This window comes from Adelges cooleyi, unplaced genomic scaffold (assembly GCF_023614345.1).
Source record: "Adelges cooleyi isolate 19-005CV unplaced genomic scaffold, UGA_ACOO_1.1 ACOO_flye_CR_arks_rails_tigmint_CR_PRNA_16, whole genome shotgun sequence".
NCBI classification, from domain to species: Eukaryota; Metazoa; Arthropoda; class Insecta; order Hemiptera; family Adelgidae; genus Adelges; species Adelges cooleyi.
Genome location: NW_026095817.1, coordinates 59,271 through 85,518, shown reverse-complemented (window position 1 = coordinate 85,518; position 26,248 = coordinate 59,271). Strand labels below are relative to the sequence as shown.

Sequence of the window (26,248 nt, the reverse complement as noted above, 5' to 3'; positions counted from 1 at the left end):
ATCTTCTTCTTCTTCTATCATCATCATCATCATCATCTTCTTCTTCTGCTTCTACTTGATCATCACCCTTATTTCTTATTAGACTATTATCGTTTTGTTGACCACTCGGTTTACCGCACCTGTTGTTACCATCATCCAAATTCCCTACTGGTTTACCGTCTGAAATATTAATAATATAATATTAAAAACGATGCAGCCATTATTCAATTATATAACAGTTAAATTTAATTATTTTTTTAGCTTCTAAGCGTTATATAATGGAAGTAATACTATAGTAATTAATTATTAGTTTGTTTTTGTTACATTATTACAATTTTTCCAATCAACCAGTTTAAATGTTAAATAGATTAGTTTCAATAAAAAGTTAACGACACATTGCACAAGGTTTTTTTAATGTCCATTTAAAAGTCAAACAACACGAAAATTTCACCACCAAATAACCCATTTGTTTTGCAAATTTATGTTACAAACCTTACCTAAAAGGTGCGTAACATGGACAAAAACAAAAATAAATGTAACCTTTCTTCATCAGTCAAGAAAAAATTCACTACAAATTTAAAATGTAAAATCTCGTCACGCTACATCTTTTTTAAAAATTACTAAACTTGTTTCAAACTGTTAGAGATTCTATTTTTAATAGTGCATCTGCTCTACAGTAAAATATTAAGAAAAAATCGTAGACATTTTACACTCAAAAGATGGACACCGTGGATCTGTGAAAAAAAAGAAACCTGTCAAAAATTTGAAAATTTAAAAGTAGGTTGAGCAAATGTTAAAATTGAAATACTCCAAACAATTTCCAAAAAACCCATCATTGTAAAATCAAAACATTGCCAACAACTGATGTAAGACGGCTAGTGTTTGCATAAAGATTTTTCTGGTCTTAAGGTGGGATAATATGAGCAAATTGTAAATTAACCAACTAGTACAGTTGAAAAAATAACAACTTTATACTTTTATCTCCACGTCCCCACTATGCCCCGACCACATTAATTTTTTTTTTTATACCAAATCTTTCATTATATAGTTACCTAATGTTCGATCATCATGGCCACCATACCTGAAAAGTAAACGTTTAAATAAAAAACTAAAATGAATAAGGGAAAACTCTAGGTTTGATGAAATATTTCCAAATGTTTTAAACAATAAATAGAAAAAACACTTACGCCACGTATGCTGCCAGACTTAGCAAAATAATAATTTTAACGTTAATCATATTAACTGTTATAGTATACTGTTTAATTCGGCTGTAATAAAATGTTTTCTGTTTTCAGTACATACAGCACCAAAGTCAACGATTGTCTACCACTGACTGATACAAAGTTCGGGATACGGATGGTTTGAAGTTCTTTTGCACGAATAAAATATATATCAATACGAGTACTTGTTTTCAAGACAATATAACTGTCTATAATAATGCCCGAGTGTTTTACAAATAATTTATGTTGTTCATTGTAGTGTGAAACTATTATAATACAAAATATGTATTTGTTTAGGGCTTTATATTTTTTGAACGAATTTTTTGTGAGAAATCGTACTTAAATGGTACTTCTAAGGAACAAAAAAAAATACTTCACTGCTGAATTAAATCAGAGATTTTGATGCATTGATAATAATTTATACGTTTAATAATTAACTGTTATTTATTTTTAAATATTAAAAATTTCTGTTATAAGAAATATTATATTGGGGGTGGGTTTTTTCTTAATACAGTAGCTTAATAGCTCACTATAGCACAAAATGGTTAGCCACTAACAGTTTAAATACATTAGAGATGGCAAATTACCATTTGTTCGTGTATAATGGTGTATAATAACAAATTTTTAATGTTTTTTTGTTGGCTTTATAAGGCTTTTTTGGGGGGTATTCTATAGAATATGAAATAGGATATGTTGTAATTTGACAAAGTGTAGTTTGAGAGAGAGAGAGTTGGCTAGAACATTGGCTACATTAAAAATCCCCCGTCATGTTGTTGGAATTCATTCTCAAACGTTTTTCTATTATAATTGGTCAGAAATTCGGCTAATAATCGATTCCGGTTTTTGTCAAATCACAAATATATCTTATAAACCCTTTAACCATAGTAGGGGTGGAGTGTATTTTTATATTTTAATTTTATTTAACAAAGTTTTGGGACTCGTGGTCAATAATAATATAATATTTTATGGCTAACTATTGTGGTATTCGTAAAAATAAGTAAAGCCATTCGCTTGGCCTTGACGCCATTAAGTACAACTTTTACAGTTTCGGAAAACGGTGGCTTTGTGTACGTTGACTAAGTAAAGAACTCATCGTACACTATATTTTTATTATTTGCAAAATATATTGTACGGAGCGCAAAGAAAATTGGAATTAAAACTACTTTTTTTTTATACACATAGAGTTGCTAAAAAAAAATGCTTATATATTTTGTTGAATGCCCACTGGTTTTTAAAATAATACACAAAATTATCATTTGTGGAATAAATGACTAATAACAGCTATTAAGCATTATAATATAAAATTAGAAATAAAATGTAACGTATTTGGTTAAAGAAAATAACACTGCTAGGTGTTTTAGCAAGGTAACATTTGGCATTATGCGAATACTTGAGTATACATAAGTATTTTGCTAGATTTTCTTACATTGGTTAGCCTAAGCACAAATGCCACTTTGTTTAGATATTTTTACCGATAAATTTTATTTTAGTTACAAGATGGAAAACTACAAAAAACTAGCTGTGGGTGGGTGATAGGGTGCAAAGTATTTTCAGGGCGGCCACATATTTCAAGGGTTGTCTAGCTATGCCTTTTCTACAATTGAATAGATAGCAGAAATTAGTGGGTCATAAAATTAAATACATTTTAAATAACAAATTGATAGTCATACCATAGACTGGAACGTTTCCCTTCGTATTAATACCGTAGCGGTTTGATAGTTATATTTAATGGATAATAATATGAAATTATACTGAATGGATCACTATTATGGTATTGTTAAAAATTTGTATCGCTATTCGCTTGGTCTTCATGACTTTAAGTATTACTTATAGAGTCTTAGAAAACGGTGGCTTTGTGTTTGTAGTCTATATAAAGTTGGGTCGAAGCAATTATTAAAAGTTTAGTTTGCCGGTATTAAAATGTCTAAAGAATATTCCATACAAATTTTGAACTGATTCGACCATTTTTAAAAAAATTATAGAAAGCTATATTTTGTAGCTGATAAATATGTACACACAGACCTACAAATGAAAGCTATATCCTAAGGTGCCAAGGAGTACTACAACCGTTATTATAACTCTCTGCAAAACCATCCAAACCGTAAATGACCTTACGTTACCCTCGATGGCCAACAATCCACCTAAACGATTAAAAAGTGGTGCATAGACCTTCTCTCTCATAATTAGAAAATAAACAAATTAATAAGAGTGTCGTCAATGGGTGGCTTCTCAAGCTAATCTTCTACTTATAATTAACGTGTCCATTTATTATTTGTAAGTACGGGCAGTTTTCGTAACAATTTTAACTCGAGTCGTCACATTTTAAATCGCTATATAGATTGTGAAACACTTGAACACACCAAATTGTCCTTAATTTTTCATACCGAGAAAAACATCCTAAAAATGTAAATTTTTTTCAACTCGCAATAAGTCATATCAACCCATGCCCCCTGTCCACCCCGCTCTATATTGCCCTGTCACCACTATGCCTCCGTTTCCACTGTACTAGCTTTTATAATTTCGTTTTTATTTTCGACACGAATTTTGCTGTCAAGTGGATACAAAATTACGTTTATGTGAAATAGAAAATATTTTGTAACTGTGGCGGTTACAAAAGAATTTATCGAAACACCTGTGTGAAAGAAACCTAAAATGTGTTAGGTGATTCGACAATATCACCATATTATGACTTTGTCATGACCTTCAAACGTATAAACGTATTTAACGTACAAGTTATATCAAAATAGTTATATATGAATTTGGAATTAGTGTGACTATTTCCAAAAATAAAATACAATAATTACATATTCAGGGTGTTTTTTCTCGATTCTAAAAGAGAAGAGATGAACTTTTTAGAACGATACTGATTTGCTTTTGTTACAAAAATATATCAAACCGGGTTTTATTGAATTATCCATCTTACACAATACTGTTTTGTCGGTGTACTTATTTATGTCTAAGATCACTCACCGCCTGTAAAGTAGTTGTTCATAAAATAAAAACGTGCTGGCTTTTTATACATAATATTATTGCACATAGAAAAAAAGTTCAACTGAACGACACATAGCCGACTTAGTCCTTGAAATTGTTCATGCTTTTATCGATGAAAAATAATTTAATGTAAAAAAAAAAGTATAGGCACAGACACTCATCTCGAATGACAATACAATATCCTTTAACAACATTAGGACTCGGACATCCAGGTCACCCTACACAAGGTTAAATGTGGGGGTCATTTCTCTAAAATGTTGTGTTTTTTCAAATCTTATAAAATTAATTTAACCCGTTTTCCAATATCGTAGAGAGCTGAAATTTAACCCAGACACTCTTTTTTTTTTTTATTGTCAAGGACATTTTTATTTAAATGATTAAAACATTTTTATAAATATAAATCAAAGGAGTATATTTAGCACATACATACGAGTAAAATATTTATATACTTAAGCAAAACATGTGTGGGGTTCTACTTCCAATGAAGTAGTCCCATTCTTAATCTAATAATTAGACTAAGTCAAACGGCTTCGGTCGTTTGCGCGGTCTGATGTCTTGCGAGTTGTCAAGGAGTTGTATGACAGCTGTATTTGAGTGAAGCTCCAGTCTTTTGCGTGTTTGCGGGTAAACCGGATAATTTCTCCTGAATGGATGTTATTTTTAGATCGCGGCGGATAATGTCGTTCAACGAGATAGAGGGTGAAACTAATAACTTAAAATATTTTGTAGGATTAATTTTCCTACCCGGCATTAATCTTATTTAAATATTATATTAAAGCCAATCCAATACCATTGTAGTTGAACAGCCAGGATATTTTTTCCACAACTGGCTATATATAACATAATTATTTTATCAAACAAAATAAATTGGTTAAGTTCAATTAGAAAATATTGAATTCTGCCTATATAAGAAAATTTTTATCATTTGTTTATTTTGTTATAATCAAAAATTAGGCAGAATTAACTATTTTCTAATTGAACTTAACCAATTTATTTTGTTTGATAAAATAATTATGTTATATATAGCCAGTTGTGGAAAAAATATCCTGGCTGTTCAACTACAATGGTATTGGATTGGCTTAAATATGATTTAAATAAGAACAATGCAGGGTAGGAAAATTAATCCTACAAAATATTTTAAGCTATTAGTTTCACCCTCTATCTTCTCAAACAAAATCTTCGCTTCCTCTCTAAGGTACAGCGGAAACATAACTACTTTTTGCCTGTCAGTCGAGGTATTTGCTGCCGAAATTCGTTCGTAATCTTTCAAATACCCAATAATATCTTTGGTCATTCGACCGGAAAAGCATTGCGGAGTGATACTCATAAATAATTTTGAATTATATAAAAATAATGCAATTTAAGTTAAATAAAATATCCTTTGAAATTCCAGAGCAATTTGTACCGTAAAATAAAACACCAACTGAGAGCGAATAAATTAATCAGTGCAGTTATATGGGGTCATGACCGTAGTTTATTCCTTTGCAAAATGGATTTTCCCCCCGGTAAAAAATAAAACTAACGGCAATCGGCGCCTCCACCAAGTTTTAACGGACCTACTTGTCTAGCTGGCTAGACTAGGCAACGTGGCCGTCGATAAGGTTAAAATAGACGGATCCCCGCGGGAAAACGGTTGGCTAGGCCGCTGTCCACGTCTAATTGACCTTAAAGTCTCCCTTATTAACTTAGTATATCGCCCGAGGAGCTAGAACGGGCGATCACACTGTAAAATAATCTAACTCTCAGCTGCAGGCTACAAGATGTTTTATTCTAAATGAAGGTAATATAAAAAGACTTAATAAAATACAAAATTATACAATATATGTATACTCTGACCTGGGTTGGACGATGAAATGGTTGGTCAAAGCGGATTTGAAACGGACGCACACAAAAGATAGTCGGATGGGCGGCTTGTAGTAAAACGGCAAAAATATAGAGCACAAGGTCGAAGATATTGGCGGTCCGTGATGGTAAGGTCAACTGGTTAGAACAATGGGATGCTACACTCGCTGTCATCTCTGTGTGACAACACTGCTCCCCCCCCCCCTAAATGGGTTGATTAGTGCCTATGCATGTGTGGTTCGGAGTCAACGGGAACGTGTAGATAATGTAACCGTTACAGCTGCTATCAAAAAATCTAAGTTGGGAGTGCGGTAAAAACACAAAAAATTGTGAAAAATTGAGAACATATGTTATATGTAAACAATATGGAAAAAAAATTTGAATTTCTTATTAAACTCTACGAGATGTCGAGTGGTTCATGATAAATAAAATCACCCTGTATTAGATTTTGGTTTATTAATGAAGTATTTTTTTTGTTTCTGTCGACCCGATAACTTTTTCCAATGGGCTGATTTACTTAAGTAGCACCTCTATAGATCCAAAATCGTATGCGATTGGTACTTTGGTGGGTTAAAAGTAGAAAAAGTCAACCATATCATCCATAAACCGGGAAAATTTGACCGATTTCTTAGTGTAGCAACTCTATAAATCAGAAATTGTAAAAATCAAGAAAAACATGCTAAACATAAAGATTGGGACTATAACATATACAATTTTCTCAAAATTCTCACTTACTACTACTACTCATTCTCTTACATAATATAATACTTTCATACTGTGCTTGGCTTGGCCTGTATTAGTTTGACCCTACTATCCACAGATTGGCAATGAAGTATTTATTTAATAGTGATTCAACCCGTCCCCTCCCCGTCGCCACTAAGCCCCGACCTAACTATATTGGCTTTTATTTCCTAACGTCTACAGATTTCTTTATCCAGAGGCCCACATTTGGGTTTCCAATTGTATAATGTGTAAGGTTTTATTTTATACTCAGAATTGTCGTTGTGCTAGTGCATTATAAAAAACGATAAGGTATGTAAACAACACACGGTCGGTAATATTTTTTTTGCGACGATTTACCTTAAATTCGTATACCAGTTTTTTACAAAATAAAAATGAGTACCGCCATGCCCCGACCCACTCTGCTGGCTTTTTACACTCAATATTATTGCACATAGAAAAAAGTCAAACCGAACGGCTCCTAGCTCACTATTCCTTGGAGTTGTTTATGCCTTTATCGATGGAAAATACTTATATATGATAACAAAAATGTTTACCTTTATCTACCAACTCAAAACTTTACAAATGCAATGATATATTATGGCCTTGAGGCACTTTGAATAACCGAAGCAGATTCCTTTGCCGATTTCGGCGCAGACCAAAATGTTCGGCATAGACTGGAGAGCGAGGTTGTAAGCAAGTTGGTTCAGATGACCATTGAGTTCCGAATGGAACCTTGCATATTAGACTATGGCAGTTCAGTGAACTGTTTTGGCATTTAAGTCTGAACAATTATTTCGATTAATGCAAATGCGACTATTTATGTATTATAAAAGTTAAAATAATAATAATCCAACTTATTAGAAGACTACAGCTCTTTTAAATTATTTTATAAACTTCATAGTACAATCAAATTCTATTTTACTAAAAAACAAAAAATGGACTAACGTAAATGTCCAAATTTGTGATTCATAAAAGTTGCTACAAGATTTGCAAAATCACACCTCCCTAAAATCCTCTAATCGAAGGGGGGAAAATTACAATGACCTTGAAATAACATTGTATTACAAAAACACCCAAAACAATTCACGTAAATTGTTATTTTTTATTATTCTAGAAAATCGTCAATAAGTCGGGTTGGCCATGAATTTCTTAAGACCTTGAATTTATCGATTCGTATATTTCCATTTGTGTAAACAGCGGAAATGGGAACGCACATCGAACAACCCATGTATTTTTCTATGGTAAAAAAATTGTGTTGTCGAGTTAACGCTTTGGCGAGTATTCGATAAATAATACTTCCATAGAAAATCGTACATATAAATCTTTATTTACTTTTGAACTCGGTGTAACTTTTGAAATACATGCGCCAATGTGCGAAATTATACAAAATTTTCACAACAATTACTAAAATAATTTATACACCCATGCAACAGTCTATCACATATGACTTATTGGTTCGCATTGGCCTAAAACGAGACCCCTAATTTTTTGAAAATTTTCCACCATCTCCAATGGTCACCGCCGTTTTAAATATTTTAAAATTGAGTGGAACACAAAGCAATGGGCATTTTTAAAATTGAAAAACCTTTATTATTGGTCACTCAAACCGAATCTTTTGTCATAGTTTAAAGATGGAATGAGTACGCTTTAGAATAATTTCAATTTTGTAGTATATCTTTTTTGAAAACATTTTTGGTTTTCATATTTTACAATATTATAAAAATACTAAACATTAACCTTTGTTTTAAATTATTTTTCATAAGTCTATCAACTTTTAAAAACTTAAATAGTAACTTGTGTACCTATTTATTTTACTATTTAAACTGAGAATAATTTTCTGAATAGTATACCGGTCGATAACCAGTTTTGGCTAATTACTTTGGGAGTTATTCAACATTATAATTTAGGACGGGAGAAAAGGTGGAGTGAAATATAATTTTTTCTGCTGGCACTACGCTTCTGTAAAAATACTGAGCTTTAAAAAAAAATTAGAAAAGGCAAATGTTTAGTAATAGTTTTAAAATATTGTATAATAACACCAACTTAAGTGTCTCCAATTATTATAAAAGCTACAAAAATGCTATTATTTTAAGAGAAAACTAGTGGTCAGTCCTTAATGAATCAAACGATTTTCTAGTTTATTTTGATTTATCAAAAATAGTAGAATAACATGTTTTTGTAATATACTCGAAGGTACACGTGTATTAATATTGGGTGTTTGCTTTACAACGATATATTATTTTGTTTTCTTTATCGATGCGCAAAATGTAGTCATAATAAACGAATTTAGCAAAATAACGACCGGTAAGGCATAAAACCGAGGGTCTAAAAAGTTCCTTTAGTTCCCAACGTGCAAATTGTAAAATTTAGTAAATACATTTCTTAAGACCTTGAATTTGTAGTCGTCTTTTGAACGTGCAAAAAACGATTCGTATATTTGCATTTATGTAAACAGTGGAAATGGATACGCACATCGAATCAACCAAGTGTTTTTCTCAAGTAAAAAAAATTGTGTTTTCGAGTTAACGCTTAGGCGAGAATTCGATAAATAATACTTCCATAGAAAATCATATTTTTAAAAATTGTATGCTTATGAAACACATGTGCCAATGTACGAAATTATACAAAAATCTCCCTCTCTAACAATTAAAATAATTTATACACTTATGTCATGACTTATTGGTTCGTATTGGCCTAAAATGCAAATTTAATTTATTGAAAATTGTCCACCATCTTTTATGGTCACCGTCATTTTAAACGTTTTCAAATAGAGTGGAATACAAAGCAATTGTCATTTTTAAAATTGATAACATTTTTTTTATTTGACACTAAAACCTAATGTTTTCATCATAGTTTAAAGATACAATGAGTATAGATAGTTAAATTTTAAAAAAATGTCAATGTAATTGATGTTGAAAATGGTTAGATGTAGTAAAATAAGATTAAGAATAACAAATTGTGTCTTGGTAAAATTTGATTTTCCTTTTGATTTAGGAGTAAAACGATGCGACAAGGAGTTAATTTTTTGAAAATGTAAAAAAAAACTTTTACAGTATACTATGTTGTACTCATCCCATTTTCGAACTATGATGAAAACATAGTTTTTTTTCAGTGTTATTCTATCAAAAAATGTTTTAACAATAAATTTATAAATGTTGAAAAAATATTTAAGATGCCGGCGAATTTAAAATTAAAATGACAATTAAAAAAATTAGGGGACTCATTTTAGGCCAAGACAAACCAATAGTCCGCTGGTATCAGAATCAAATAGGGTGAGGCATATATATATATAAGTACAGGGTGATTCATTAATTATAAGAATATAATTTTAGTGTATTGTTTAATTTATCGAAAATATTAGAATAACGTTTTTTTGCAATTTACTTGAAAGTACAAGTGTATTAATATTAGGTGTTTGTTTTAAAACGATTTATCATTTTTTTTTTTTTTTATCGATGCACGAAAAGTAGTCAATGGAAACAAACATAATAAATCAAGACTGTCGTTTTAACTTTTAACATAATAATAATTCTTAATCGGATCACACCCGTGAAATAATAAAAATTGTCGAATCGAGTTAAAACGTATAAAGAAAATGGACTTAATTTTCCCCTGTACGCCGTTAGACTAAAATTAAAAAAATACCAATTTGCTTGGCCGCCACGGGGGTTGCAAGATATTTGTGTTTTTAGCCGTAATTTTAGGGCCTATTATTTGAAAATAATTGTCAGGAGTTAGTACTTATAATATGATGTATTCATAACATATTAGACAAAGAAACGATTCGGGAATACTGTTTTAGCTTCGGTGCATAACTGAGAAGGTATTGTTTTTGCAATGATGTGTTTTTATTTTTGTTTCTTGACTCACGATATCTCGTAAACCGCTGAACCGATTTCTTCGTGGAGCAACTCTATAGATTAGCAATCATACCTGGAAGGTACCTTATTGGGCAAAAAAATTAAAAAAAGTCACCCCTTCCCCATCAAAATCGAGAAAAACACCTAAATAATGTACACATTTTTCAACTTAAAATTACGATGCTCTATAACTTTTTAAAAATAGTGGAAAATGTTCCAAATTTATATGAATTGTTCTTCAAACATAGTACTATCGATAAACATTAACAAACCGAAAACATATCATAAACCCTTTTCCTTAGGAGGGATAGAAATTTTTTCTTTATTTTACTTTTTCAAGCAAAGTTTTAGAGATTTTGATCTGAAAATTAGACCGAAGGTAGTTCTAAAATGGAACTATAACATACATAATTTTCTAAAAAATCTGTAGTCAAATTTTTTTTATTGAGGAAAACCCTCGAAAATAGGGTAAAGTTACCCTTTGGCCGTAGTCAGTTTCTAGGTTGCTATGTGTATGTAAATCAACAGTCAACATGTAATGAAATAATTTTCATTATATTGTTTATTACGATATATATGGGTAACTATAGCATTACATTTTTATAGACAGACGATCAACCCTTATCGTGTCTACCCTGCACAAGACCAAATATTACATTTTAAGTACTTAAGTATTTTATTACTGGTCCCACGAAATTTTCAAAGTCAAAAGTACCACTAAGATGTGCAAAAAAAAAAAAATGTGAAATTCGAACATTGACAATTGTATACATTGTTTTTGTCGTTAGGTCGACGTATTTTTCTGCATGAAATTTATGAATATTTATCGATGGCGATTTTTTTAAAACTATTAAGTTTTTTCAATATTTTTCTGAATCGTTTATAATATAATGATAAAATTTGCCTAAATAGACACTCTCTAGGAAACTACTATTATTTTAGCTTAAGGATTTCCAAATAAAATTCGTCATAAATACTTGAAATTAAAATTATTTTCTAACATTGTCTTTTAAAAAATGCTTTTAATATATTAGATTAAAACTAGAGTCGTAACTTAATCATTTGAGTAAAATTCATTAAATATAATAAATGTTAAACCATAAAAATTAATAAATTTTACTACTTGTAAATTACTAAGTATTAAGTTCTATCACTCTTTAATTTAAAAATTTAATTATTAGTATCCGTAATTCCAACATTTATAATAAATGTAAATTTTTGTTAACTTAAAGTATACGTTTTGTTTCGTATAAAAAAAAAAATGAACTCATTCCAGATTAATTTTTATATATATTTTTTATTTGGTTATTAAAACATTAAAGCTAATAATAGTATAATTTTTTGAACAGCTAAAGTGTATTTGATTTATTTATTATTTTATATATTAATTTATAACAAATAAGTCTTTAATAATTTTCTAATTTTTTTTATATTATATTATAAAGTATAATATGTTTGCTATAAAATGTTACACACATTGTTTTGTTTTTCTATTTACTTTTATAACATGATTACAACAGCATTTAATAAAATTATTTTTATAATGCTACTACTTGATACTGATACTTGGTACACCAGCATTTATAATTTAATTTTTTTCTAATTTTTAAAAAAAAAAACAACTATTTTTTTGGTTTCTTTTTTTTTTAATCTTATTAGTAAAAAAAATACAAATATTAAAAATATAAATTCGCTTTTACCCCTCCCAAAAAAGCACATAAGTAAAACTTACACTTTTGCTTCTATTAAATTAATAACATTTAATATTTTTATAATTTTTAATATTTATTAAATTATAATATATATATTTTTTTTATAAATCACCCAATATCTCATAGGGTTTAATAAGAATTTAAAATTACTTTTTTCATATGGTTTTTCTTACATACTGATCTCAATTGTTCAAACATTTTTTTTTATTTGCCCCCCTCCCAACTTAGTTTTTTTGATGCAACTTTTGGAATTTAAATGATGACGTATATATTTTATTAACGTTTTAAATTAAGAATAATGTAATTCAAATTTTGACTGTTCGATAACTAGTTTCGGAAAACTATTTTTGATATTATAAGAGTTTAAAAGTTAGGATGGGAGGGGAAGTGGAGTGTAGTATTATTTTTATCCGCGCGCATTTCCCAACTGCACTTCCCCTCCCATCCTAACTTTAAAATTCATATAACTTAAAAAAATAATTATCCGAAACTGGTCATCGACCTGTCAATTTTTTTATTACATTATTTTCAATTTAAAAAATTAATAAAATATTTACGTTACCAATTAAGTTTTAAAAGTTGCTATCAAGTAAAACTTAGTTAGATGGTGGTAAAAATAAAAAAAAATGTTAAAAATTGAGATCACAAAGTATAAAAACAGTATGGAAAAAAAAAATTAATATCTTATTAAACCCTATTAGATATCGATAAAAGAATCACCCTATATATATATTTAATTTTTTGATTCTAAACTATTACGTGCATATTTAAGTCAAATCGTATTTAAATATTTTTATAATATTAAATAGTATAATAATATAATATTTCCTAAATTCATTAAAAAATATTTTTTCGGTTCATTAATTTTTTTGAATTAGTAAAAAAATACAAAAATTGAAAACTTACATTCCCTTTTTACCTCCCAAAAAAAATAATACATAAATCAAACTTACAATTTTACTTATATTAAATTAAAAACATTTGCCTCTTTATATATAAATTTCTTCTGTCCGCGTGTAAGTATGCAAACTTCTCCTAAACAGATTTTTATAAAATTTTGTGTGCGCGATTAAGTTGATTCAAGAAAGGTTTATCTATTCTAAGACACGGGCAACGCCGGGTTGGGAGAGCTTGTATATACCTGTATTATACTTTTTAAAGCGCATAAAAACGTTATTTTTAGATTAATTTTTTAATCTACTTTATTATTTCGTTATTTTATTTTTAACCGCGTGTGTTTAATTATTTTTTGTACGGTTATTTTGACTATCCGCCAATTGATAAATCCGCCCCTACGGCGAACTCCCTTTCTTATCTTTCTTTCCATCATACTATCCTCTTTACTTACGGCCGGCATTTACTCTCACTAGCTAACACTTTCGCCGATTGAGCAAAATTAGCTTCATCATCTACATCATCGCTGAACCAGAATAAGGTACGTGGAAATATTATATAATAGTAATTTTAGAGTAATGATAGAACTCGGAAGAGTTAGGATAAGTAAGCAACACACACACATTTATCTCACTTAAAGAACTTGATATTTATAATTCGTCCCAACCTAATCCGTTCATCTCTCTCTCTTTTATTTCATTACATTATAAGTGAGTTGTTTCCGATGACCATTGAGCTTAGAGTGAAACCTTGCAAAGTAGATTATGGCAGTTTCGTGAACTGTTTTGGTGTTTATGTCTGAACGATTTTAGACTAGAGAACATTTTAAACTAAAAGGGGGCACAATGGGGTCAGGGCACGTTGAAGAAGGACGTCTAGTTATTATTCACAATTTGTAGACAAACATAATGTTGTGAATGTGTATTATTTACAATCAAGGTAACTACAGTAGAAAACTTGCTGAGATTGACTAAAACTCTAATTTCACACAGTTATATTATCATAACCAATAAACTAACCAAAAAGCCGTCAAAACAATTTATTCAAGATCGTTTAACAACACAAAGGTCTGACCATTGTTTTAGATTAAACATAATTAGCATAAGGCAATTTACTAATAATTATTGCTGAAAATGATTAGTCAATTTTAATTAATTATAACATAGCATAATGTAATGTACGTTATTAGAGTTTTAGTAATTCAAATTTTTAATGTTGAAACAGTTTTTGTAAAACCTTAAAAAAAAATGTATTAATAGAAAACCATAGTCAAAACACCGATTGCTAAATAATGCAAGTGCATGATAAATCACAAAAAAAAAAAGAACCAGTTGTGTAAATAAACCAACATATTATCTACACTGCAAAACTATATTTACATTGTGATTTTTTGGTGGCAGTAAATATGTATATAAGCCCATTAATAAGTCGCAAATAGTACATTTAGTTTGAAAAGCTGTTCAATTAAATTGTTGTACAAGAACCTCTAACCAACTCCACAGATAAAGTAAGTATTGATATTTAATTAAAAAAATTGTAATAACGCTAAATTAAAAAGGCATGAATGAGTCAAAACTTATAGTGTTAAAAAATAGCAATAAGGATTTTCCATTGCTAGTTATTTTTTTATCGATACTTAATTTATTATGATTTTACACAATTCACATTTTGAAGGGAACTATATAATAGAATTTTTGTTTTTTTCGTCATTAGGCTTAAAGTGTACTAAAGCAAAGGCAGAAAAAAAGTCAGTTTTTAAAATCGTTTTTATAATACATCACTTTTCATACATTTTCTTATTTGACTTACTAAAGAGCACCGAGCACCTATAATTTATTTCTTGCATGATAATTGTATACACATTATAAATGTAATATAAATATATAAAAAAAATGTTTTCACCTCCGTATTTTTTGTTTTTTTTTGTCATTGTAAAAATAAATTAGTCTGCAGTGAAGACAAAGTCAATTTTCTAAGAGAAACTTAATAATTCACTTTAAAAATTAAGAAAACATTTTTTTTGCATGTTTAAAAGTTTTTAATTTTATTTTTGACAATTTTAAAACAAACGATAAACCCCAATTTTTGCACGTAAATTAGACAGAAATTAATACCCTCTAAAAATAAGATTTTATTTATGAGTTATGATAAAAAAAGCTTAATCATACTTCTTTTTTGACTTTCATAAATCTTTTTTTTTTATATTCCTTTTTTGACTCCGACGAAATAATTTTTTTACTTAATATCAAGAGCTACTTTTTTGAGCTATTATGAAACGATTTATAAAATTAAAATTTTTCTGGACATCTTAGAGTACTATTTAAAAAGATATTTCAATATTTTTTTATAACGGCAATAATTTTATTTTTGAGGACATTTTTTTAAAACTAATATGACATTATCTCTAAAAAGGTATCTTCTTTCCCTAAAAACTCTTTAAATCCATTATGGGTTGATTAAGGAGCATTATGCGTAGTCAAGTTTAGACGCTTGAAAATTAAGAGTATAATGTCACTTTATAAAGTCTAACTTTAATAACAACATTTCGTTAAATACTTTTTCTAGATTCTATTTTTAATATTTTTAGCCTAACTTTTTTATACAATGCATCTTAAATATCGAAATAACTGTAGTTTTGGCCACATAAAGTACCTTTCAAGTTAGATTTCTACCTTCCTATACAAAAAAAAAAACAGTTAGCGGCCTAGGAAATATTGTGGATGGAGTAAAAAATTACAAGGTAATCCAACTGGTGTAAGATATACATATTTTAAAAAAATTGTCTACCTACACTTGTAGGTATATATATTTTTCTACATTTTTCAATACTAATAATATTTTTTTCTTCAACCCCTATACGTAAGGGGATACTTGCCTTTAGTTTTTTTAAATTGGAATGTATGTTTTTAATTTCAAAAATCCATAAAAAAACAAAATTTTTAAAATATATTTAGCGTTTTAATTTGTAATTTTCAATTATCTGATCGTTTGCTATGACTTTGTAAAGGTTTGGATTTAAAATCAATATTAGTAGCACTTCTATTTGCCATTAAATAATAATATTGATCCCTATCGATATTACTGTTACTGATAATCAGACATATATAACATTCGCTCAAATTTTCTTTTATATTATATGAACAATCGATTTTTTTGGCGTACGTATACAATATTTATTTATCTCAATTCTCACACAAAATGCATAACATCAACTTAGATAGATACTAGTGTATCACACAAATTACAATTATGGTTATAGTATGCATTGATTATTATTAGCTGTATATATAACGATTTATTTCTTGGTCCTTAGTCATAGATATTTTTTTTTAAAGTTTTTCAATGAGATATTCCGTCATTTTGTTCATTGCTGTGAACAAAAAATTTAGGCAGAACTGAGTTCTGATGATTCACCTCCTTCACGTGACTCAAGGGGGTTGAAAAAGGCCAAATAATTAATTTTATAACTTTTTTGAGTTTAAGTAAAAAACTGTTGCATTTTGCGTAAAATTTCTCATTATCTTTATGATAGGTCAAAGGTTAAATCAGGTTTAATTTTTGAACACATTTCCGAACTTATCTCGTTGGAATACGCGCCTTTTTGTCAAAATACTATTTACTCATCATGGACTGAACGACTGCTATCACGAAAACTCAGTTTAAAATCACAATACAAATTTTATATAAATGAAGATGATTTATTTTATACTGTTCCCAGAACGATTTCTATATTTTGTTTCTAGCAATGAGTTTCGTTTTTCATACATGTTATCATATTAAAACTGCCTTGAAAATCCATAACCTTCTTATCTCTGACCCGGAGGAAATTGTAACTGTCATAAAATGTTTTTTATTTATTATTATTCGCAGATAAAAATGAAACTCTTCTGTTTATTAATACCTATTTTCTTCGTGGGTGTTTTGGCAAATGGTAATTACTTTATTTTCACAGTTATCAGTTAAAGGTAGATAAAATTTGAATAATATTTTAATATTTAAATTTTTACAGAGGGAACATATATGAGTTATATTTTCATTACAAGTCAGTTACATTTTTATTTTACAAACAAATCTTTTTTGAAGTTTTCAAAATCCACTGTTTTTTTACATACTTTTTTAATTATGTATCACAGCTGAAGCCTTGGCAATTGCAAATGATTTGACTGTAGAAGGTACAAATGGTACAGAAACAAGTAAGATATATTTAAAATAATATACTAATATATATGTAGAAGTTGTGTTACAATTACCTGAATGTTAAGTTATTAAAAAATTAAAAATTATTGTTTTGTCAATAGTTAAGAAAAGTGCATTAGATATTTAGAACAGTGTATAGAGCAATCAAATAATATATATAAATTAGCGATTTCTAATAATCTTATCGAGGGAGAAATTAAATGGCTACTGCTCAAATCCAAGTTTAATATTTTTCTAAACATTTGTATGGTACCTAATTTTATTTTATTTAAATATTTTAGTATAGCAATAATCTTCATTTGTTTATTGTAGATGCATTGGAGCATGTAATTGAGACAATGGTTGATAATGTAGAGAAATACAGGCATTTCGGTAATCAGAATTATAATAATAAAAAACATCAAGATAAAAGTAGAAAAAAATATTTGAAAATATTATAAAAATACATCTCAAGTTTATCGTTTTGCAATTGATGTGTTATAATTCTTATATTTTTCACCGTATCTTAATAGAAGCTTAATGAAAAAAATACTAAAAAATATGATAGCTCTATCATCCTCGTCCGATTAAGATGTTTTATTCTCATTGCCTAAACTAAATCAACTCAGCCATTACATTTCACAAGGATTCTCTAGTATATATAATAGTTTTTTCTACTTTGACCATCGTCTTCTAATTTATTATTATATAATGTAATAACTTATTATACAAATGCAAATCAATATCATTAATTTGTGTAATTTCAGGCAAACTTAATTTTTTGTTAGCTGTACCGGGTAATAGTCTTTGTTGAATCTTATGAAAACATTTCTAATACTTCGTTCCTATTGAATTCTCCAAAGAAATTCTCATCGTATTAAATATTTAATATTCTTAAATATATTCCATATATTTCCGCATATTTCTTCTGAGTTTTTAGTACACATGTTTTTCCTAACTTGACATTCGTCTTTCTGTTTATAATTGCATAAAAAAGTATATGCAATATCATTATTAATGTGTTATTCATTTCAGACCATCCGGAAATTATGCGCACAATACCACGTAATAATTTTCATTGTTTTTTATAGAAGCGCTTCAACGCAGTTGTTTGATATTATTTATACACATATAATTTTTATTTTACTTTCAGAACTTCCATTACTTCCAATATTGCAAAGTAAAAACCCCATTTTATATTTCATATTTATCATACTTATTGCATATTTATTATTTATAAATACTTCATATGATTGATAAATAATCATATGTACCTATTGACCAATACCAATATGACATATCGGATTCAATCATAAATAATATGTAGGTACATTAAAATGTATTTTGTTTTTAATTTTAGAAGCCAATTTTTTCTTCCAAATTATGCGACAAGACATAGAAAGGCTATTAGGTAAATCTAAAATTAAAAAATAAATAGTTACATATTTTTGTAGTTTTTAAGAAAAAGTCGATTTATATCTTAATGTCTTAAGTTCAAGATTCTAAGAATCATTCGAAATATAATTTAAACTGTTTAAATAAGTATCGCTATAAGACATGAATGATTATTTATTTAATAATAATTTACAATAGTCTAATTAACCTCAGGTATAGAGTTAATGTCATATTAAAAAGGTTTTATTAACTGCATAATAATTTAATGTTTGATGTATTTGTTACAGAATTAGAACCAATTAATGGATTTTATAGAGGTAATTACGATTTTTTTATAGTCCTAAATGGTTTTAAAATCGTGTTTTAAAGTTGATATTTTTTTTATTTTCTTTGTTTAATTTTTTAAAAATAATTATGTAATATTGTAAAAAATTTTATAGTTTTATTATTTCTTTGCAACACTATCATTTAATAATTATTTTCGTAGAATCTATATCATTGAAACAACTCGGAGACGATAGAAGACAACATGTTGTTCCAGCTTTAAAAAACGTAATCAGACGTCGTGTATTAGGTAAATATTATTACGAAGTTGTATGGTTTTTGAACGCTATTAATATATATACAAGGATACAACTGTTTTAATTATAAGCAATTATCCAATTAAATTATATCTACTTACACGTACTTTCAAGTAATACAAATATCATGGCTGTACAGTACGGACACCATTTTTATTGTATTATTTTTTTTATGAATTCGTATTGACAAATAAAATAGTTGTGTCCTGCACTGTAAAGAAATGTAATAACTAGTAAGCTAATATAAGCAAATTTAAATAAAAAGTTTTCAAATTTTTAAGAATCTGGGCAGCATGATGAAGCCTCTTTATTACCGAAGTGTCGTTTGCTAGGATTATACTTGAGTACACAATTTCCAGAATCGTTCATAAAACAAGTTGACATTGATCCAATTGACCTAATATGTATCTTAACGGATACAAATGATACCAAAAGATATTACAGAAAAATTGATAACGCATGGTCCGAAATAAGATTATCTAACATAAACGAATCACTACAATTCCTCGAGGAACAGTTACGACTTGGACGTCCACAAGTTCCATTTTCATTCCATGATGTATTATAATTTATCTTATTATTATCCCTATATTTATTATGAAATCTTAAGTTGTAAAATGGTATACACAAACTTAAGCTGACGGAAAAAGAACCGTTGGTGGATTTTTCCAATAACATATTCCACATAATAAACGTTTTTGTAAGTACATAATATTATACGTTTTTTTCTGTTTTATGTCATGTCTACCAACAAAATAAATATTACTGAATTTGTAAAGTTATATTTTTTTATCTGATGTATTGCATCTTCTTATTTCTGCTTCCAAATACTTTCCTTATATTTCTACCTTTACTAAATTAATGTGCAAATTTTGGATGACAGGTTCATTTATATATAATTCATATTAATGGTGATTATGTTAAAGGTAACATAACCTAAATAGAATTATAATGTCGAGTGACTAACTAAAACAGTGTAGAATATTATATAAATATAATATTCTATAGTCATACAATATAAATATTTTATAAGTTTTTAGACTTCTTGCAATATAAATTACCATAAAAGTTGAAAAAAAAGTTTTAAAAAAATGCAAAAAGTGTTGGGAGGGGAGCCCGGATTTGAGAACCCGGTACCCCTCACTCCTGGCAACCGATCACGCCAACCGCACCACATAGTTTTCATAACAAATCCTGTACAAATCCTGCATATGAAAGGGACTTCGTTCCAAACGCGCGTCCCGCGACACGGATCAGTTTTTAGTAAATTATTATTCATTTTTGAACTTGGCGTCACTTTAGAAACAAATTATACAAAAACCTCACTGTATAACACTTAAAATCATTTATACATGTGGGTGTACAATATGGTTTTGGCATTAATGAATTGAATCACCCTGTATATAAATATACAACTCTTAGGATTCTGATGACCAGTAGACTCCAAAAAAATTTCCACCAATTTTTAATGTCAATGTGCAACGCAAATCAATGGTCATTTTTTAAATTGTCAAAAGTATTTTTTTTCATAGAATTGACCGCAAAAACCTACAAAGTTTTCATCATAGCTTAAAGAAGAGTTAAGCACAGTTAGGAATTTCTTTTGGTATTTTTTAATTTTCAAAAAAATAATTTTCTTTGCAATTGATATTTACAATGGTTACATGTAGTGAAGTAAACAAAAAAATATAAACAAACTTTGTTTTGTAAAATTTTATTTTCCTTTTGATTTAGAAGTAAAACGGTAATAACAGCTCCCGATTCGGTGTAGTACTTTGAAGAGAGGAACTGTTTTTTTTTCAAAACCTAAAAGAAACATGAAAAAGTACTTGTTGTACACATCCAATCTGCGAACTAGTACGCAAACATATTTTGTTTTAAGTTTTCCCACCTAAAATTCGTAGGCTGTACTTTTTTCATGTTTGTCCATTTTTTAAAATTTTTGACACAAATAAAAAGTAGTCCCTTGTGTTCTAACATTCATTCAGAAAATAATTTATGAAAAATAAAAAATATAAAAACTGTAACAACTAACCGTACTTTTTTATACCTTACTCATATACTAAATTCAAATGAGCTGCTTAATTTTATCACGATTTGGAAGCGAGTAGAATTTATTGAGTTCTGAGCCGATAGGAGTAGGCAACGTTCATTTAGATAACTAACCCCCTTCAAGTACATGGTGGTCAAATACAGTCCCTATTGAAAAAATGCTAAAACTTGTCCCTTTTTAGATTACTTCTGAAATTATAGTAATTTCTCTCTTTTCGTATAAATAAAAGTAATTTGCCTTTGCTGTTCGAAACAGTATTTGAATTCCAACTTGGCGCGCGCAGGCTCTGTCCGTTTGACAACTTCTAGATAACAGCTACTATCGGAAGAGTCCAGATCTTAATCATGTCGTACTTACTATTATAATCATTATAATTTTTCTTTAGACCCTTTTAGTTGTTGTTTAACGCACAATATATTATTCACCATTAATTTTAATCAATACAATATTGTTGTTATGTATTTTTAGTTTAATGAAAATTGTATAAACTCTAATCTTTGCTTATACAGGGTGATCCAACTAACGTAAGACAGTCATTTTCTCGGAAAACATGAATATTTTGAGAATTTTTTTTTTCTAAACTTTTAGGTACATATTTTACTACATTTTTCAATATTTAGAATTTTTTTATCTTCAACCCTTATACGTTATAGAACTACGAAACTCGTTTTTTCAAATGGAAACATATGTTTTTAATTCCATAAGTATGTAGACAATTTTTTTTTTAGATGAAGAAAATATTGCTTTCTACTTGGAATCTTCGAAGAAATAAAATATTAGCATTTAACATAGCCATACTCAACCTGCGGCCCACGGGCCGCATGCAACCCGCCAATTGTTTTTATATGACCCAAAAAGAACTCATATTATAAATATATAAAGGCTAAAAAAAATACATATATAAATATAAAATACAACAAAACAATTATATTTTCAAGATGTGTAACGTACGCGATTGCAATAAGGATGTTAAATTTTAATATCATAATTTTTTGTTTCGAATAATAACTTGTATAATCATTTTTATTAGTAACATTTAATGTTAAAAATATTAGTTTATTTACTCAAGTCACTCCATAATTATAGTTGACTATAACATAACATGCCCGAACGGCGACGAACAATGGTTATTTATTATATCTGATTTATTATATACGGAATGCGCAAACATCAAATAATTATTATATTTTATGTGATGTCCGACGTAATAAGACTACTTGTCTTTGTTGAATCGAATGAAATTGTTTAGGCAGTTGTAGGTTGTAGGTGATAGTAACTAGGTAGGTTTTAATAACGCTCTAGTTGTCGCAGTGACAGAAAATGTTTTATTAACATGAACGGTAAATGACAATGCATAAAAGTTGATTTAAGACATAAGAGAAAATAACAATCCATAAAAGTTGATTTAAGACATAAGAGAAAATAACAATGCATAAAAGTTGATTTAAGACATAAGAGAAAACACAAAAAATGATACGTAATTAATAACGACAAATAAACGCGACGTCGGTCGTATTGACGGGACGGTGGGAGAGCTGCGTCGGACAGTCGGACAACCGGTGTAATGCCGGAATGACTCTGACTATTACCCCATAGGATGCGACGTGTGCGACGACCGATATAATGCCAGAATCACTCCGACTATTACACCACTGGCCGACGCACCAACCGCACGACGAGCTCCCGGGAAACAAGGGAGAAGTCAGTTTACTGCCAAGCGCAAGTCTGCCGCGGGTGGGTCTTGCTACAAGGCAAGTAAACGACTGGATAATTGACCATCGGTCACTCAGCCTTTTATACCCGACCTTTCGGTGATAATAAAGTGACGGACTCGTGTTCTGTACCGAACTTTGTCAGGTAGGACTAGTGTTCTGTGACGGAAACCGCCGCTTTATTATCGCCGAAACGTCGGGGATACAATTTTATATTAGATAACAAAAATAATAGTAATAATGGATAATGGAAAAGAAACGGGTGCCTTAGACATCCTGCCCGCCTTGAATGCGTCCAGCATTTAACAGACTGGAAGTGGACAAAGCTTCACAATTGGTCTCTTAATGATTCCGGTGGTGGTTTGAACAGTAGCAACTCGAGCAATCCCATCCTGGCCGGGAGACAACGAGAGAATCCGTCCGAGTTTCCAGAGCAGTGGAGATGTGGGCTCTCGAATCAGGACTAACATATTGGGTGTCAAGTTGCCGCTATGGTTTGTCCATTTGGTGCGCTGTTGGAGAGTTTGTAGGTATTCATTTTGCCATCTTTTCCAGAAATGGGTGAGGAGGTCCTTAATCAGTTTCCACCTCTGAAAATGAGATAAAGGAATATTATCCAGGTTGGGTTCAACATTTGCGGTACTAGTCATGAGGGTGAGAAAATGACTCGGAGTGAGGGCCTCAAAGTCTGATGGATCTGAACTCAAGGCACCCAACGGACGAGAGTTTAATGTAGCTTCGATACGACTCAGCAATGTGTTCAATTCTTCATATGTCAGTCGTTGAAGCCCAAGAGTTCGGTAAAGTAGCGTTTTTACGGACTTGACCCCAGCCTCCCATAATCCTCCGAAATGAGGAGCGGACAGGGGGTTGAAATGCCAACGGATGTTCCGAGCTGTTAAGTAAGCTTGACACTGGTGTTGATACTTCTTGGAACGGGTGAATTGATCGACAGGCTGGAGTAATTTAGCCGCTCCTGTGAAATTGGTTCCGCAATCACTGTGCATTTCTTTAATTGGTCCGCGTCTGGAGATGAATCGACACAGAGCCATCAGAAAAGTTTCCGTTGATAAGTCAGAGGCAACTTCTAAATGTAATGCCTTGGTTGACATACATACAAAGAGGCAGATGTAGGCTTGACTGGGCACGGTTCGCCGCGTAGTTGAAGATCTTAATACTATTGGACCGGCGTAATCCACGCCTGTTGTCATAAATGGTTTTATCTGTTGCAACCGATACTTAGGCATGTCACCCATGAAGGGTTGTGAATTGCGTGGGCGTATTTTGTAACACGCAATACAGCGCCGTAATCTTGATCTAATAATTTGGCGACTAGATATTATCCAATATTGCTGTGAAATAATTGTTTGCAGCGTTGTGGCACCGGGATGTTTATGCCGTTGATGAAAATCGTCAATAAGCAGGTTCGTTAGTCGGTGGGAGCGTGGCAGAAGGATGGGATGCTTCTGTTCATATGGAATGGTTGCATGCCTTAGTCGTCCACCCACACGTATGATTCCTTGTTCATCTAGGAATGGACTGAGCTTTCGTAGGTTACTAGTGCCAGTACCGGAGTGACTACTTAGTTGTGCGAAGTCATCCGGAAATGATTGCCTTTGCACTGCTTGAATAATCCGGTTCAGGGCTTTTACTTGTTCACAAGGAGACAGCTGTATGGTGCTTGGGTTGGATTTGTTGAAGACTCTTGAACAGTACGCGACAATATGTATGATTGTAGCGAGTGATGAGAACTTGTTTAACAGTTCTTCGAAGATATTCTGGTTGATAGTCATTACTAGAGTAGTTTTACGTTCTTCTGAATTTGTTGCATCACTGTCATTGTGGGTAGCTGTTGGTGGCCCTGTATTGGGGTTCTGAGAAAGAAATCTGGGACCAGTCCACCAGAGTGGGTGATGAAGAACTTCAGACGGATAGAGTCCTCTTGAGGCACAATCGGCAGGGTTGTCACTCGTGGGAACATAACGCCAAATGGATGGTGGTGTGAGTTCCTGTAGTTGGCTTGTTCTATTGGCAACGAACGTTGTCCATCGATGAGGTGACGATTTTATTCATGCTAGAGCTGTGGTTGAATCGGTCCACGCGTGCATTGCGGTGATGTGGATGATGGAGACGAGAATGTCATGTACTGAGCGCAACAGTCTTGCGGTGAGTAGGGCGCCGCAGAGTTCCAAACGTGGAATGGTGACGCGTTTAAGGGGGGCTACCTTCGATTTTGCCGTGATGAGGTAGCATTGGACCATGGAACCATTGTTACACCGTAGATAAACTGCAGCGGCATATCCCTTTTCGGAGCTATCAGAAAAAGTATGTAACTCATACGATGGATGCCCATCCGACGTGATCCGACGAGGGATAGTCAATGTCTGTATGCACTTAAGCTCTTGTTGATACCGTTTCCACATCATTAGTATTTGCTCGGGAACGGGATCGTCCCAACCAATTCCGGACGTCCATAATAGTTGCATTACATATTTGGCCAGGAAAATAACAGGTGCCAAGAAACCTAATGGGTCGAAGATACGTGCCATATCTGATAGAACCGAACGTTTTGTGGTCGTAAGGCTCGGACTATGATAATTGTATGAAAAATAGTCCTGCTTAGGGTTCCAATGCATGGCGAGGATCTTGAGTATTGCTTGTCCGTCGTCGTCAAACAATACCGCGGGATCCATGGAACAATCAGTGGCGGGCACAGCTTGCAAGACGCTGGGTAGATTACTAGCCCATTTTCTCAGTTGGAATTTCCCTTGAGCACACAGAGCAATCACCTGTTGTTGACAGAAAAGTGTGTCTTCTTCTGACTGGGCGCCGGTAAGAATGTCGTCAACAAACATGTCGTTCTTCAGCACGTTAGCAGCAATTGGAAAGTTTGACTCTTCCATTGTCGCCAGGTACTGCATCGTACGCAAGGCTTGGTGAGGAGCACACGAGGTTCCATATGTGACTGTACACAGGCGATATTCTTGGATTGGTGAGTCTGATTTAAAGCGCCAAAGAATGCGCAAATAGTCTCGGTCGTTTGGGTGGATTTGGATTTGTCGATACATCTGCTTAACATCTGCAGTGAATACAAATTTATTTACTCGAGC

General features: G+C 30.8%; 2 protein-coding genes across 10 annotated transcripts in view; one reads left to right on the top strand and one right to left on the bottom strand.

Moving 5' to 3' along the window:
- The window catches only part of LOC126848034 (uncharacterized), a 91,277-nt gene that overhangs the window by 10,720 nt on the left and 54,309 nt on the right, over nucleotides 1-26,248 (bottom strand). The gene's annotated exons all lie outside the window — the stretch shown is intronic.
- Nucleotides 1-26,248, top strand: part of LOC126848036 (uncharacterized) — a 122,347-nt gene that overhangs the window by 48,133 nt on the left and 47,966 nt on the right. For 2 of the 9 annotated variants that reach the window (XM_050588537.1, XM_050588540.1), the window contains 10 exons: nucleotides 17,092-17,152; nucleotides 17,231-17,263; nucleotides 17,355-17,414; nucleotides 17,731-17,790; nucleotides 18,165-18,194; nucleotides 18,433-18,462; nucleotides 18,551-18,577; nucleotides 18,758-18,808; nucleotides 19,080-19,109; nucleotides 19,280-19,366. In XM_050588537.1, the coding sequence (XP_050444494.1) occupies nucleotides 17,098-17,152; nucleotides 17,231-17,263; nucleotides 17,355-17,414; nucleotides 17,731-17,790; nucleotides 18,165-18,194; nucleotides 18,433-18,462; nucleotides 18,551-18,577; nucleotides 18,758-18,808; nucleotides 19,080-19,109; nucleotides 19,280-19,366 (463 nt within the window). In that variant the 5' untranslated portion in view covers nucleotides 17,092-17,097. Of the gene's footprint in view, nucleotides 1-14,620; nucleotides 14,729-14,934; nucleotides 14,969-17,091; nucleotides 17,153-17,230; nucleotides 17,264-17,354; nucleotides 17,415-17,730; nucleotides 17,791-18,164; nucleotides 18,195-18,432; nucleotides 18,463-18,550; nucleotides 18,578-18,757; nucleotides 18,809-19,079; nucleotides 19,110-19,279; nucleotides 19,367-19,654; nucleotides 20,152-26,248 lie in introns of those variants that run through there. The other 7 variants (XM_050588541.1, XM_050588539.1, XM_050588542.1 and 4 more) reach the window with 7 other exon arrangements.